Source organism: Ranitomeya variabilis, chromosome 7 (assembly GCF_051348905.1).
Source record: "Ranitomeya variabilis isolate aRanVar5 chromosome 7, aRanVar5.hap1, whole genome shotgun sequence".
NCBI classification, from domain to species: Eukaryota; Metazoa; Chordata; class Amphibia; order Anura; family Dendrobatidae; genus Ranitomeya; species Ranitomeya variabilis.
The window spans coordinates 177,515,416-177,532,393 of record NC_135238.1 but is presented as its reverse complement, the minus strand read 5'-3'; the positions used below and the strand labels follow the sequence as shown (position 1 = coordinate 177,532,393).

Sequence of the window (16,978 nt, the reverse complement as noted above, 5' to 3'; positions counted from 1 at the left end):
TTTAGATTTATAGTTTGAGAAAAGCTACAGTACTGATCTATTTTGTTTGTTGATTATTTGTGCTTTTTATTTTTTTATGCTTCTATTTGTTTATTATTTGAGAATTTATTATATGAAGTTGCTTAGCATAGGTTATAGGTCTAAAACCATTGACCCAGAAATTATGACTTGCATAGGACTTAGAGAGTCTTAAAAACTCTGTTTTGATTAAACACCCACTCAACTGACTGAGGGCAATATACATTGGGATTCCCATCTTTTTACTGTATGAAATAACACGGCAAATAGCAGTTTTCCATTCAGTGTCATGCACTTAATAAAAAAAACCTGCTATGCTTTTTTTTGCAATTCAATCCTTTGGGTGACAAATGCCGCAGTAATGCATCCTTCACAGGCTTTCATTAAAAGTAGACGTCAGAAGCTTTTCCAATGTACGCATTTAGCGGAAGCAAAATATATAGTCTGAAAAGAGCTTAAAGCACTGAGTCTTTATTTAAAAAAAAATAGATATATATATAGATATAGATATATATATATATATCTCTACGGTGTGTGTATATGTGTAAATATATATATATATATATCTATAGATAGATAGAGATATATATATATATATATATATATATATATATATATATATATATATAATCATGTGACCTGCACAACACCAGCCTTGTTATAAGAGGACAGTAGTAATACCTGTGATGGGGGGGGGGGGGGGGAAGTTTGTGAAAAATATTGGGACGGTGTCAGTGGGAAATTGGGACCGCAGTCAGCAGAATATTGGGACTGTCAGCAATACTCGCACATTTTTCAGACTTTAGTATTTGTTAGTTATTTACCGTATATACTCGAGTATAAGCCGAGATTTTCAGCCCAAATTTTTGGGCTGAAAGTGCCCCTCTCGGCTTATACTCGAGTCACGGTCTGTGGCAGGGTCGGGGGGTGAGGGGGAGAGGGCGCTGAGGCATACTTACCTAGTCCCGGCGATCCTGATCCTCCCCCTGCCCGTCACACTGTCTTCGGGTGCCGCAGCTCTTCCCCTGTACAGCGGTCACGTGGGACCGCTCATTAAACTTATGAATATGGACTCCACTCCCATAGGGGTGGAGCCGCATATTCATTTCTCTAATCAGCGGTGCCGGTGACCGCTGATAGAGGAAGAGGCTGCGGCACCCGGAGACCAGCTGTCCGGGGGAAGGAGCGGGACGCCGGGAGCAGGTAAGTATCGCATATTTACCTGTCCTCGTTCCACACGCCGGGCGCCGCTCCGTCTTCCCGGCGTCTCTCCGCTCTGACTGTTCAGGTCAGAGGGCGCGATGACGCATATAGTGTGCGCGCCGCCCTCTGCCTGATCAGTCAGTGCGGAGAGGGGACGGGACGCTGAGGAGCTGCAAGCAAGAGAGGTGAGTATGTGGTTTTTTTTGTTTATTGCAGCAGCAGCAGCGTTATATATGGCACAGATTTATGTGGAGTATCTATGGGGCCAAACTGAACGCTGCAGAGCATATAGGGAACAGATTTATAAGGAGCATCTATGGGGCCAAACTGAACGGTGCAGAGCATATAGGGCACAGATTTATAAGGAGCATCTATGGGGCCAAACTGAACGGTGCAGAGCATATAGGGCACAGCTTTATAAGGAGCATCTATGGGGCCAAACTGAACAGTGCATAGCATATAGGGCACAGCTTTATAATGAGCATCTATGGGGCCAAACTGAACGGTGCAGAGCATATATGGCACAGCTTTATAAGGAGCATCTATGGGGCCATAATGAACGGTGCAGAGCATATATGGCACAGCTTTATATGGAGCATCTATAGGGCCATAATGAACGGTGCAGAGCATATATGGCACAGCTTTATGTGGAGCATCTATAGGGCCATAATGAACGGTGCAGAGCATATATGGCACAGCTTTATGTGGAGAATCTATGGGGCCATAATGAATGGTGCAGAGCATATATGGCACAGCTTTATATGGAGCATCTATAGGGCCATAATGAACGGTGCAGAGCATTGTATATGTGGCACAGCTTTATATGGAGCATCTATGGGGCCATAATGAACGGTGCAGAGCATTCTATATGGCACAGCTATATATGGATAATATATGGGGCAATAATCAATGGTATGGAGCATTATATATTGCACAGCTTTATATGGAGCATCTATGGGGCAATAATGAATGGTATGGAGCATCTATTTTTATTTTTGAAATTCACCGGTAGCTGCTGCATTTTCCACCCTAGGCTTATACTCGAGTCAATAAGTTTTCCCAGTTTTTTGTGGCAAAATTAGGGGGTCGGCTTATACTCATGTCGGCTTATACTCGAGTATATACGGTAGTTGTCGCTGTATTTGTGCATTATTAATAGAGGACCGGTTACTGCTCCTGTCACTGTAGCATTATATTACTCGTGGAACAAAAAATCTAGAGTTTCTTTTAGCAGAATCCTCTTTTGTGCCATTCCTCTGTTATTCCTACCAGAATTTTGTGAATAAATTGACTTGTGGGTGTAACCTGATGCATGTCTCTGTACTATCCGATTGTCCACTCGCTGCTTTCAGTGCCAGTCTGTAGGGATACACCATTTTGACAGCAGGAATGTTGCTGCCCAGTTGTTGCTTTATTCAGGATTATTCCATGGGCAGGTTTCAGCATTTCCCTCTAGACAGTATTTTACGTTGATTACAATTATGCTATAATCCCAGCCTAAATCAGACGAGTCCACTGTAAAAAAAAAAAAAAAAAAAAAAAAATTTATGTTCAGTGTTCATTAATCAGTGCTGAGTAGTTTTTAATAGGAAGGAACATGTATGAACTGTAGAGTCACTGGGACACTTGATGGGCTAAATCCAGTTTTATAGTGCATTAGTGGAAAAACATTGTGTTCATGGTAAGCGCAGAAAGAGGGATATTGAATTTTTTTCTTGCGTGTATGATGACGAGATGCAGGTAATTTTCTTATTATGTGTAAGTAACAGGGGACATAACATGATATTTAAGGGGAAGCAGTCATCAGAAGATTTTTATTTTACATGTTGTTTTTTTTTTTTTTTTTGTCAATTTGTTTTTTTATATCATGATCTTTACTAAAAAAAAACAAAAACTCAAAGTTAGTAATCTTATAATTTTCAAACTGGCCACCAGGTTGTTTTTAAACCTCCTGTCCTTTCAAGACCAATTTGCAGGAGTTTAATTATCCATCAGAGGCAGGATTACAATGACGGGTAAGACACAGGATCCACCAATCACAATAGGCGATGTGACAGCCGACCCTGCTCTCGCTCCTTTCACAATGACCTTTGCTCATTAGATACTTCAATACTAATGATAGGGTCATAATTTGTTCATTGTGGCTAACGTCCATGTGTTGTTTCCTGACACACTAAAAATTAATCTATGGGTTTTCACCAAAATTCTGGCATAAAACACAATGAAATGTTGCAATATTTTTGCTCAGTTTGAAGCTACGCTCCTATTTTTTGGCTTTTGAGGTGTTTACGCCATTTCCAGCCAGCTCAGCTTACTTTTAGATAAGTAGGTGGACCTGGGACGAGGTAGGATACTTTACACTAGAAATGTACTCCAGTCCTTCACCGTAGTAACATTTTTGGTGCTGGTGCACTGCAGTTGAATAATACCCCAAATTCATTACGGCGCATGCCTCTTAATGAATTGGGCAAATCTTACTGCAGCTCACAGTTCGCCAAGACTGGCGCACAAAACATTTAAGATCCGAGTCATTTAGAGTGGCGTTGTATACGCTAGTCTTAATGAAGGTGTGTGGTGGGGTAAGATGTGCTGACCTATTTATAGGGCGCATGCCACTTGATGAATTTGGCGCATTTTCTCAGTGGTGTGTGCTAGTGATGAGCAAGTATACTTGTTGCTTGGGTTTTCCTGAGCATGCTCGGGTGGTCTCCGAGTATTTAGCCATGCTCGGGGATTTAGTTTGTCAAGCAGCTGCACGATTTGTGGCTGCTAGACAGCTTGAATACGTGTGGGGATTGCCTAACAAACAGGCAATCCCCACATGTATTCAAGCTGTCTAAAAGCCACAAATCATGCAGCTGCGGCGACACAAACTAAATCCCCGAGCATGGCTAAATACTCGGAGAACACCCGAGCATGATCAGGAAAACCCAAGCAACAAGTATATACTATGGTATAGCTGGTCAGGACTAACATGAAAATGTGAACATTTTGCTACCTTTTTTTTTTTTTTATTAAGTATTTTTCTCCAATCCGGTGTAAACACTTTGATGTATCGGTCCCTTAAGAGTCTAAAAAAAAAAAAAAAAAAACAGGTCCCCAGGGGCCTGTATGAAAATTGCAATATTTTTATTTATCTTTTAATAGATTGTGACATGGGGAAAAAAATATCACAAAAATATTTAACACAAAAACCTGATTTTAACAATAGGTTGTTTTCTGATGATCGCTTCTCATTAACGAGTCTTGTCCGCTCCAAAATCGATATGAAAGTGAGCACTGGTCCTGGAAGGGATCTTTGCCCAAAGATGAACCAATCATTTAGTTTAAAATCCATTTGATAGTTTTAGGGAAAACTTTCTATATGTATATGCAAATTAAGGTGTCCGAGCACGTTGGGTGGGGTGGTGAGGTTCAGCAGTACCCTTCCACCCACAATTTCCCTGGCTGCCTATGCGAAACTATCAGAGGAAGGGTGTTCTGAACCTCACAACCCAACCCATACTGCCTGTAAATATAAAGAATTGTTTCTCCAAAACTATCCAATGAATTATTCAATTAAAGGTATTGCTTCTCTTGGCTACAAAGACCTCTGCTTATTGTGATATTGATTTTGGAGCTGATAGATTTCCTTTAAATGGTTGTTTCGGCTCCTGTCACTTTCGTATTGGGCTGAGAGGGACCAGTGAGATCACATCTGTTGATACCTGCCAAATGACCCTGCGTCCTGGCATGAATCGGTAGATGTGATCTCACCGGTCCAGCTCACCACCTAACACAGAAGTGAGCAGAGCTGTAATACCCCTTCTAAGAGACACTTAGTAATATGAATAGCCCATCACGGATAGTGAGACCCTATTATGCATTTTCTATCGAGGCGCAGTGGCTTCTGGCGATGCCACAGTGATGGCTGGTGACCTGTGACTTTCCAATGATCAGTCTTGTCTAGAAGTAGATACAGATCCAGCACCACATTTCTTTGTATTCTTGCTTAAGCCATGTAAAACTCATTGCCTGCTTCCCCCTTGGAGAGGCAGGACTAATCCCCCCTCCTCTGTTCCTCCACTCTCCACTAGCCCCAGGTCTCTCTCGTAATGTTAAATCCATCAAGAGACAAGGGGCTGATTTTTACCCAAAACCACTAATGTGTTTTCAGCGTTGAACTGCTGATGACATCTTAAAAGTCCTCATCGCGCGGCGCCCTCCACACTCCAACAATCAGAACATCTCGTAAACCCATAAAATCCAAACTAATAGCAATGAATATTCAGTGACCTAGAATACTAATTATTGTCATGAATATTAATGCCATCGGACTTGCTTTGGTCCCCCTCTTCTTCCTCCTCCTCCTCCATGTTGTCGGTCTTTTCTCCGGTGCACTTTTTCCCTTCGCTTTCTGCAGCACTATATTGTGGGGGTCCGGTAAAGTTATATACCTGTAATTCCACCATAAAGCAGGACGTCCTCTGCACCCTCCATGGCCGGAGCACCCAGTTTTGGTTTCTTTGTTTTACCTCTCGCACCCACCCTCTCTTCATCACTTCTCTTCCTGTCTCTCACCGCCTCTGTCACACTTTCCACTCAGCTGTGCACTGGAGATGTTTCCTAATGAGTGTTTAAGAGGGGGTCTGTCCTCTGCGACTGTGGTGGGGGCAATAAGCAGATCTTGATTAACGAGACAGTGGGGGGGAAGGGGTAACAGCGCTGCTGTTATGTGCACCCCCCCATGAACCCCCTCAGTCCCATCATTGAGAGGAGCCCCTCTCTAGGCATCCTCCAGCTCTCAGATTAATCGCTTTGCAGGACGCATTTAGGATACATTGCAAAGGTTTCTATCTAATGGGTTCAGCCATTTCCTCTTTGAGTGACAGGCGCGGGGAGTAATCGGCTGTGCAGAATGGCAGCACATTGCTAGTACTTAAGTGTACATTATCCCTGTTGTGTGTCCTGCAGAGGCTGTTTATCAGGAAGCCTCTCGCTGCCGACAGGCGCCAACTGACGCTGCTCTTGCTGTGGCGGGAGCAAGTAAATGTGAGAATAATAATAATAAAAATTGAGTCAAGGAACTGGGGGGAAAAAAACCTATGGAGAGGGAAATGTGTGTCTGAGACACATAAAGTGGTATGACTTGGGCTGCATTTACTGGGGTAATTGGACTTCAGCATTAGATGCAGTAATATTCTTTACTTGGATCATTTTATGTCCTTTCGGCAGCTTTGTTTTGTCATTTCCCACCATAAATCCCGGAGCTTCGCCCACAATCCTGATTTGTTCCGAGCTTTAGTTCCCCGTCTGCCCCTAGCTTTGCTTACTTTTTTTGCTCGCTCTCTGTCCCGTTCACTGTTCTCTCGGTGCATTGAACCAGGGTGTACCTTACTTGTACTGTAAGACAAGGCGCATCCGAAACCAGTATTCACTTCACTGGTGGACACAGACTGAAAAGGGCCCCATGCAAGAATAGTATATGCGCCCTTTTCAGTCCAGTAGCTCATCATAAGACACAATTTCAGCTGTTTTGGGAATGGAAATGGCCCCCTGACCTCTTTGGTTGCAGCAATGATATGTCCACCCCTGATTCAGATAAACCGTACGTCCCAAACCTAAAACAAAGCGAAATCCTCATTATTTTTTTTGTCCCGTCTTCCTTTGCGGAATCTTCACCCAAAAATCAGCTACAAAAACTGTAGACCACATCTGAGTACCTCTGACATGAGTTTTGTCAGAAATATGACACAGACTATTGGATTTCTGCCACAGATGCGCAGATTGAACTGCTACAGGACCGCACAACCATTAGCCACAATCAATGAGGCTAATTAATTAATTTTTCTTGCAAAATCAGTAGGTTTTTTTTTTCTGTATGGATATTTTCCATAGCATGTGAACAGGATTGTAGAAACCCCATTCACATGCACGGAAAGAGTATTCTTGTTGGGTTTGAGATAGATTTGTGTGTGGAATTTGCACCAAAATCCATGTTAAATTCTGGAAATAATTTTTAATGGGTCTCATCATCAGTTATCCTGTAGGTCATCAGATTGCCAAATACATATCCAAATTAGACCAATCATCGAGCAAGAAGGTCATCTTCTAACAAAAAAGATTGTAAAAAGTGGACAGCTCCTTTAAAAACACAATTTGATGTACATGTACAGTCATGGCCAAAAGTATTCACACCCCTGCAATTCTGTCAGATAATACTCAGTTTCTTCCTGAAAATGATTGCAAACACAAATTCTTTGTTATTATTATCTTCATTTAATTTGTCTTAAATGAAAAAAACACAAAAAGAAATGTCCTAAAGCCAAATTGGATATAATTCCACATCAAACATAAAAAGGGGGTGGACAAAAGTATTGGCACTGTTTGAAAAATCATGTGATGCTTCTCTAATTTGTGTAATTAACAGCACCTGTAACTTACCTGTGGCACCTAACAGGTGTTGGCAATAACTAAATCACACTTACAGCCAGTTAACATGGATTAAAGTTGACTCAACCTCTGTCCTGTGTCCTTGTGTGTACCACATTGAGCATGGAGAAAAGAAAGAAGACCAAAGAACTGTCTGAGGACTTGAGAAACCAAATTGTGAGAAAGCATGATCAATCTCAAGGCTACAAGTCCATCTCCAAAGACTAGAATGTTCCTGTGTCTACAGTGCGCAGTGTCATCAAGAAGTTTAAAGCCCATTGCCCTGTGGCTAACCTCCCTAGATGTGGATGGTAAAGAAAAATTGACAAGAGATTTCAACGCAAGATTGTGCTTATGTTGGATAAAGAACCTCGACTAACATCCAAACAAGTTCAAGCTGCCCTGCAGTCCGAGGGTACAACAGTGTCAACCCTTACTATCCGTCGGCGTCTGAATGAAAAGGGACTGTATGGTAGGAGCCCCAGGAGGACCCCACTTCTTACCCCGACACATAAAAAAGCCAGGCTGGAGTTTGCCAAAACTTACCTGAAAAAGCCTAAAACGTTTTGGAAGAATGTTCTCTGGTCAGATGAGACAAAAGTAGAGCTTTTTGGGCAAAGGCATCAACATAGAGTTTACAGGAGAAAAAAAAGAGGCATTCAAAGAAAACAACACGGTCCCTACAGTCAAACATGGCGGAGGTTCCCTGATGTTTTGGGGTTGCTTTGCTGCCTCTGGCAAAGGACTGCTTGACCGTGTGCATGGCATTATGAAGTCTGAAGACTACCAACAAATTTTGCAGCATAATGTAGGGCCCAGTGTGAGAAAGCTGGGTCTCCCTCAGAGGTAATGGGTCTTCCAGCAGGACAATGACCCAAAACACACTTCAAAAAGCACTAGAAAATGGTTTGAGAGAAAGCACTGGGAACTTCTAAGGTGGCCAGTAATGAATCCAGACCTGAATCCCATAGAACGCCTGTGGAGAGATCTAAAAATGGCAGTTTGGAGAAGGCACCCTTCAAATATCAGGGACCTGGAGCAGTTTGCCAAAGAAGAATGGTTTAAAATTCCAGCAGAGCATTTTTAAGAAACTCATTGATGGTTACCGAGAGCGGTTGGTCGCAGTTATTTTGGCTAAAGGTTGTGCAACCAAGTATTAGGCTGAGGGTGCCAATATTTTTGTCTGGGCCATTTTTGGAGTTTTGTGTGAAATGATCAATGTTTTGCTTTTTGCTTCATTCTCTTTTGTGTTTTTTCATTTAAGACAAATTAAATGAAGATAATAATACCAAAGAATTTGTGTTTGCAATCATTTTCAGGAAGAAACTGAGTATTATCTGACAGAATTGCAGGGGTGTGAATACTTTTGGCCATGACTGTATGTATTGATGAGTTATAATTTATCATATCAGGATGTATATGTACGTCACAGGAACTGCGCAAACCTAATAGTTTTTCCTTGTGCCATCCTGACCCGGAGTCAACTGGGATCAGAGCTAGCTCCATTCACGGCAGGTTAACCCCTCAGTTGTCAGTCAATAGCAGCCACTGCATTTAAGGAGTTTGACAGAGGGAAAGCGTAAGACGACCACAGGATGTTCATGGGCTGCTAAAGAAACTGGAGGCCTTAAAGAACGGCCTCAATGTCTGGTGTGAATGAAAGCCTATTAGCATACATTAGACTTCTTCTAACAGGCAGCCTGCTGATAGAATACCGACATATTGGGAAAAAACACTACATGTGTATGAAGAATTGCAATATAAGCCCTGTGATATGAATTATAAATATGGTTTAAAAAAAGGCATATTTTGCAAAACAGCCCCACACACCTCTGTGTACAAAAGTTAAAGAAGTTATGGGTCTTAAAATATGGCAACCAAGGAAAAGATTTTAGTTTTATAAGTTCAATTATGGAAGTCGTGAAATCTAAAAATAAACTTGAGTATGTCCATAATCATATCCAACGTCAGAAGAAAGTTACCATTTCTATTATTCTGCGTAGTGAACTCCAGACTTAAAGGGAACCTGTCACCCCCAAAATGGCTGGTGAGGTAAGCTCCGGCGCAGGCGTACTTTGTCTGCCCTGTTGAGGGCAGAGCAAAGTACTGCAGTGCGCAGGCGCCGGGCCTCTCTGACCTTTCCGGAGCCGCGGCGTAAAGACCCGAAGAGGACGTCATGGAATGAAGATGGGAGGTGCCGGAGCGGACCGGAGACACCCATCCGACCGGACCGCAGCGGGACCGCCCCTGGGTGAGTATAATCTAACGTCTTTTTCTCCTCTTTTAGGTAACATCGGCGGCTTATCTACAGCATTACAGAATGCTGTAGATAAGCCCCTGATGCCGGTGAGCTTACATCACCAGCGATTTTGGGGGTGACAGGTTCCATTTAATGTCCCCGATTCATCAGTGTTTGCCTAAAACACTTTGGAAAGCTTAAATAACTCCAGAATCGGCCTCTGTTTTTTGTTCATTCCACCCCACAAAAAGTGACATAAAAAGTGATCAAAAAGATGTATATATCACAAAATTGCACCAATGAAAATTTCTTCTTCAACAAGTTATTTTTATTGAGATTTTCAAGAACAGCATTATATATGAGAGGAAATTGTATGAGAGGTAAGGGGAGGTGGAGAGAGGGGAACCAAGGAAAATAAGTAAAAATGAGTTGGGAAAGGGAACAAGAAAAGGGTGGATAATGAAAATTTCATTTTGTCCCTCCACAAATAAGCCCTCAATTACTCTCACAATAAGACAAAACTAAGCGAAATTATCTTTGTATTTATTTTAAACATGACTAAAAAAGAATCGTAGCTACAGTGGGAGCAGGGGTTGTAGGGTGCTGGAAACTAATAGGGCCTAATTGTCCTCTTTCTTCCATATTACATGACCAATACCATTACAGACCCTTGACATTTGGTGGCCCTATTAAAGTTTTTCTGAGCTTCCAGTAACACCACTGAATAAAACTATTATCAGTCAGGTATTGCCATAACTGTACTGACTCACGGAATGAAGTTAACACTTTGTGTGCAGCAAGTAAATAGCAAAAAATGAATAACCTAAAACCGCAATGGCAGGACTGCTTTTTTTTATTCTTGCGCATAAAAAAGATATAAAAGTTAGTTACGGTAATTTATAGGTACTCCAAAATTGTCACTTGCCTACCAGACTCACATACGTATCGACCCGGTTTCCAAAAATGTAGCAGTTGTACACAAGCCATGGTGCCAAAAAGCACCTGTGCCACATAAAGAGTTATAGATTGCACATTATACATGGCCTATTAGTAATGACAGACACACTCTATTAGGGAGCAGCCCAGGGATTAGTTCACACATGGACTGTGTATCTGCAAAAATACAGCCCATGTAATTGTTATTATTATTATTTACTATTCTAGCGCCATTTATTCCATGGTGCTTTACATGAGGAGGGGTGTACATAATAAAAACAAGTACAATAATCTTAAACAATACAAGTCACAACTGGTACAGGAGGAGAGAGGACCCTGCCCGCGAGGGCTCACAAGAAAGGTGTCATCAGACGTGATGTTTTCAGCTCATGGATGCTATACTCACGGTCTAGCCCCTTACACTACCCATTACAGATGTCATACTATTGTAGCTACATAATGTATGATACAGGCTTAGAAAATGCTGGCACTGCCCAAAAGTAGCTAAAACAAGAATTGTGGTGCTTTACCTTATAGTAAAGTCTAAATGAAAAGTACAAAGGTTATAAAGGGGCACTCACCACCAGATGTAAAATAGTAAGTAGTACTGCGGAATCACATAATGCCAGGGGATGAGAGATGGATAGTCTAACAGGTATGTAGCATGTAACCCATTCTTCCTCTCAGCTGGCTTAGAAGGATTAGAGGAAGAGTGGGTTCACACTAAACATCTGTTCGCCTACATGGTCTAGTCGTCTTATTACCTGTCATTCTGTGAGTCCTCAATAAAGAAGTTTACTTGATCTTTTACATCTGGTGGTGGTGAGTGCCACTTTTCGTACAGTCTATATGTTTTTGTGCCTGTCTATATATTGTCAGTGTGTGAAAGATAAAAAATCTTTTTTGATTATCTTTGCAGGAAATGTTACAAGCAGCACATCAGTTACCCAAATGGCCAGCGGTCAAAGTGGCATTAGCCTTGGCTCTTTCAGCCGCCTAGATGGTATGCATCAACGGTCTTACTCTGTATCCAGTGCTGATCAGTGGAGCGAAGGAGCTGTACTCGCAAACTCTGCCATCAGTAGTGGTAAGTGCATTGTAAGCCAATAATAGCAAAGTGAATTTCCAGCAGATCCATGAAATAAAAGCTACAATTTCCTAGCCTGACTTTAGTATTATATATTTTTTTTTCTTTTGCCCCCCATGCTGCCAAAAACTTGTTTTTATCAGATAATAATTCAGCTTCTGTCCGCCATCACGATTGAATGTGTAAGGGCTCGCACCAAATAATCAGTAGGAAATAATAATTTACTTGTATTGCTAAAAACAAATTCCATGTATCACAAGCTATGGTTATAAAGATCATTCCAAATTTTCATAAAGATGTTGGCCAATGAACGGGACGGAACGTCCCTAAAGCGCTTAGTGCAATAAATCCTTTTAATCCGGAACCTTCCTGTCCTCCTTCACAGCAACGCCCGCATGACATCAAAATCCTTCCTTCTTGATTTAAATCAATGAGAAAGCACAGGGGAAGCTGCAGACTGTGCTGTGTGCCGCCGACTGTGCTGTGTGCCGCCGACTGTGCTGTGTGCCGCCGACTGTGCTGTGTGCCGCCGACTGTGCTGTGTGCCGCCGACTGTGCTGTGTGCCGCCGACTGGGCTGTGTGCCGCTGACTGGGCTGTGTGCCGCCGACTGGGCTGTGTGCTGCAGCTCGCATGTCTCGGGCATTGTGATAACTCTCTTCTTAGCTTATAGATTTGGTGAGCTAAGCAAAATGTCAGACCTGTAGGTTTTATATCCTGTGATTTTTTATTTTTTTTTCATACACAAACCCCACCTTGTTATTGTGGGATACCCTCTGATATCCACCACTCTGTATAATCTGATTAAAGGGAAAGGGATAATCTTATCCAATTGGGATCTTTAGACCAATTTTGGAGGATCAACATAACAAGACACAATAACATCTGCACAATCTGATGGATTAAAAGAACTACATGACCCATTTTTCGTCATAAAGTTTGATAAATGTGTTTTCTCTATATAAATTGTAGACCTTAATGATAATGACCACCAGACAGGCACACTGAGTAATGTGATGTTACCTGATTTTGGTAAATGTAGTAAACTGTATGTAGTCTGCATCATTCATACTTATTCACACACTGTGATGCTGCTCTGAGAGCTTGTCTTCTCTAAGATCTTGTAAGATCCTGTGATTTTCCATAACTCACAGGAAAGAAAACTTTATGACCAAAATTTGTGAACACAATGCATTCAAAATGTACTAGTTAGCCCTAGCAGTATGTGGCAGCCAGGTGACTAGAGAAAAACGATATCTTATTCCATAGTGGGGGGCTGTGACATGTGCATCAGCGGCCACAACAGTCCAAACGATAGCCGGCACTCACATCTTCTTAAAAGAAATGCTTTATTGATCCAGTAGTAGAAAAGACACAAAAACTGGTTGTCCGGCTTCACAAAGGACCATGCAGGTCTGAAACATGTTGCTTGGGAGCGCAGCAGTTATTTCTTTTTTGCCTTTTCGATTTTTGTGCTGTTGTGCTAAGCCATTTTTTGTGCCTTTTCACCTACTAGATAAATAAAGAAATCCTTTTAAGAAGATGTGAGTTCCTGCTATCGTTTGGACTGTTGCTAGAGTATTTTGCCGTGCCCCGGGACTTGTGAGCCGCTTGCTCCTTTTTCACACTTAGTTAACCTGTCCTTTCCATTTGCCATACCGCACGTGAACAATTGACGGTAACCCACAACCGGTGCCCACAGCTTCTGCGTCTGTAATAGTACCGTAACTTGTACTTAGGCCGGGGTCACACTTGTGAGTGTGATGCGGGAAACTCACATCAATATCCAGCACTTCGGCCCGCACTTGGACCGGAGCGTCCCAAAAGCAAATATCAGTCTCCGACATTTAGTTTTCCGTTTGACCCCATTTCTTGCATCCTCCTCCTGCGGTATAAAACATCTGTAAGTTGCATCTGCTTGGAAACGTCACTATTTATAAACTTAATGTATCATCTGTAAGTGGCCTTTGGTGTAAAACTTGTGTCATTGATATGCCAGACAGATTGCCAAATGTAAGAAATGTGATCATATCATTATGTCGTGTATGTATGTATAATTCAGCGCTGCTCCTGCACTTTTCCCTTTAAAGCAGCCAGCAATGAGATTATTAATGTGCGGCAGCAACTTTTAGCTGTAATTTGCACAAATTCTCTGGTTCCGGAGCAAAGATTTTTCTCAGGAATTCAGGTGATGCAGACAGCAGAGGTAGGAACGTGGCTCTAACCCCATTGAAGTGACAGCCAGGGACGAGGCTTTAAGCTTCTTCCAAGAGAAAGGCACTAGAAAGGGAAAGATTCCTCCAAGTGACAATCTTGTGACGGGGAACGGAACAGAGGGAAAGAGAGAAGAGAGACGGCTTCAGAGGCGCAAGAAATAATAACAAGGATTCGTGCAGCCAAAAAAAGACAGCCGTGCGTTAAGGGAGGGGGGAGGGTTTGAAGATGTCTCCTGTGAGAGACGCTATTTGTGAGCATTGTCACAGAGGAACAATGCAGTCTGCAGAGAGCCCAGAAAACGGCTGTGTGTGTTTTTATTCATCTAGATCAGGAACCTTAAAAGCGAGAGTAACCTTCTTCTCTCCTGTTAATTCCACTGCTGTGTGCTAGGGGAGAAATCGGGGGCTCTTTTAGGTGTAAGGTTTCTTATCTACATGGAGTATATATTCTAGCGCAGAATACGACTGCTAACATTGTATTTGCTGCCTTGTGTATTTCTGTACAAGATTGTATGGAGACATTCAGCTGCTTTTAACCCAACAAGAATGCTGACATCTCAGTTTTGTAACATTTGGAAAAAAAACTTTCCTAAAGATCTCCAGTAATTGTAAGCCACCTGAATGTTTTCAGTACAACGCTTACCAGTTCCATAATTCATGCCTGACTTTTATAGGAATGGATCATTTACATCTTATTGCTTTCAGCAAAGTATATTGATGACCCATGGCTTTATTAGGGCATATGAATGGCATAGATAAGTCTCTCACCTACAATGCCTTAAAACAATCAGATACTTTGTATTTTGATATATTTTAATTCCCATTTATTTCTATTGGGGTTATGGAACAGAGTACCTTAGGCGTCCTTGGCTGTTCTGTAGCTCCATCTCCAGTGGTATGAACGTGGATGTAACGCTTACCGTTTCAGCCATGAAAGGTTCAGATGAAAATAACCCTTTTAAGGCCTCCAAATGCATTACATTACAGTTGTCCCACGTTACTTACGACTCTAACCAACACATGTCGAAAGGGTAAAGAATCTTACACTTGAATTCATACACCCGATCCTTTCTTTCTCGCTGTCGATGAGCTGCTGCTAGAGGAGTCTAGTAGGCTCTTCCTCCACTTTCTACATACGAAACACTTGCTCAAGCTTTAATGGAGAGTTGTCTCCAATAAACTAGCTTTTTAAATGATGTGCGGTTTATCATTTGCACTACCCTTGCATTTGGTGAGGCTGGATACAGTCTAGTGGGAATGTGGCCGGGAGTTTGCATATTACATACCTGCAGTCACATGACTGCCCATTAATGGAGCTGGCGGAGGAGAATCCTTACAGCGTGCACTGTGAGCGATGTTGGGATTCACAAGTCTGCAGTCACATAGAGTGCTTGCAGACTTGTAGTTTAAGACCGAACAGCCCCTTTAAGGAGTGTAAAAGGAAAATTAAAATAATTTTCAATCGTTGCAAATTTTATGTGCATAAATGCAGATTCATTATTTTTTATGATGACCGATTTAAAAAACTATGATCATCATCCTTTGTTTTAGTACCAATAGGGTATACTTCAATCAGTCTGAACAAATCCATAATTCAGAAACGGAAATATAGCAGTATTTGTTAATGATTGACTTCTCTGATCTGCGTTTACACAGATATACAGTGATGTGCAGCAAAAGTTTTAGGCAAGTGTGGAAATGATGCTGTAATTTAAAAACTCTTTGAAAAGTCGAAGGGTTCATGGTTAATTTTTTATCAGTTGGCAAAACTGAAAATTGAGTGAACAAAAGAGAAATTTGGTGTGTCTTACAAAATAGCATCACTTCTCCTAGGTACACACAGTTTGTGAAGGAACTTAATAGGGAGGTTGTTGGAGAATAAACCACAGATCTTCTGTGGTTTGCAAACTGTGCAAATCCTTCTGTCTCTTCATGTAATCCCAGACAGACTTGATGTTGACATCAGGACTCTGTGGGCACTAGATCCTCACTTCCAGGATGCCTCCTTCTTCTTTATGCTGAAGATAGTTCTTCTTGATACTGGTTGTATTTTTTGGGACATTCTGCTACAGAATATGTTTGGAGCCTATCCGATGCCACCCTGTAGGTATTGTATGACAGATATGTATTTTCCTGTATTTCTCAGCATTGACAGCATTATTAATCCTGATAAAATGTCCAACTTCATTTGCTAAAAAGCAGTCCCATACTCGCAAGGAACCTCCACCATGCTTCACTGTAGTCTGTTGGCACTCATTATTGCCCCTTCGGTCAACAAGCTGCCTCTTTTTACAGACAGATATTTCAGATTTTGACTTGTCAGTCCAGAGCACTTGCTGCTATTTTTCTGCATTGCAGGTCTTATGATTATTTGCATAGCTGAGCCGCTTGGCCTAGTTTCCATGTTGAATTTATGGCTTTTTGGCCTTAGTTCTTTTATGAAGACCACTTTTGTGCAGTCTTCTCCAAACAGTAGATGGTTGTAGCTGGCTCCCACTGGTTACTGTCAGTTCTGAGCTGATGGCACTGCTGGGCACCTTCCACTTTCAAAGGGAAGTGATCAAGGTGTGTACTTCATGTGCTGCACCAAGTGTTCTTGGCCTACCCTACCACTGTGTCCACAGTCTTCAACGTTGCCTATTTCTTAGCGTTTCTGCAAAAAAGCTTGGAACTACTTTAAAATCTTTCCCTGGAAGAGACCTTACTGATGCAGTATAACTACCTTGTCTTGATGCTGTGCTCAGTCTTGCTATAGTGACATGAAACAGTCTTCCATAACCTCACCTTTGTAGCAGAGTTTGGCAGTTCCTCATCCAGTTTCAAGCCTCCTGCGCAGCTGCTTGTTTTCATGACTATGTTTCAACCTCCA

At 41.9% G+C, this 16,978-nt stretch overlaps 1 protein-coding gene across 8 annotated transcripts in view; it reads left to right on the top strand.

Annotated features, from left to right (window-relative positions):
* Positions 1-16,978, top strand: part of AGAP1 (ArfGAP with GTPase domain, ankyrin repeat and PH domain 1) — a 450,161-nt gene that overhangs the window by 360,924 nt on the left and 72,259 nt on the right. For all 8 annotated transcript variants that reach the window (XM_077272354.1, XM_077272355.1, XM_077272357.1 and 5 more), the window contains one exon: positions 11,727-11,894. In XM_077272354.1, the coding sequence (XP_077128469.1) occupies positions 11,727-11,894 (168 nt within the window). The remainder of the gene's footprint in view (positions 1-11,726; positions 11,895-16,978) is intronic.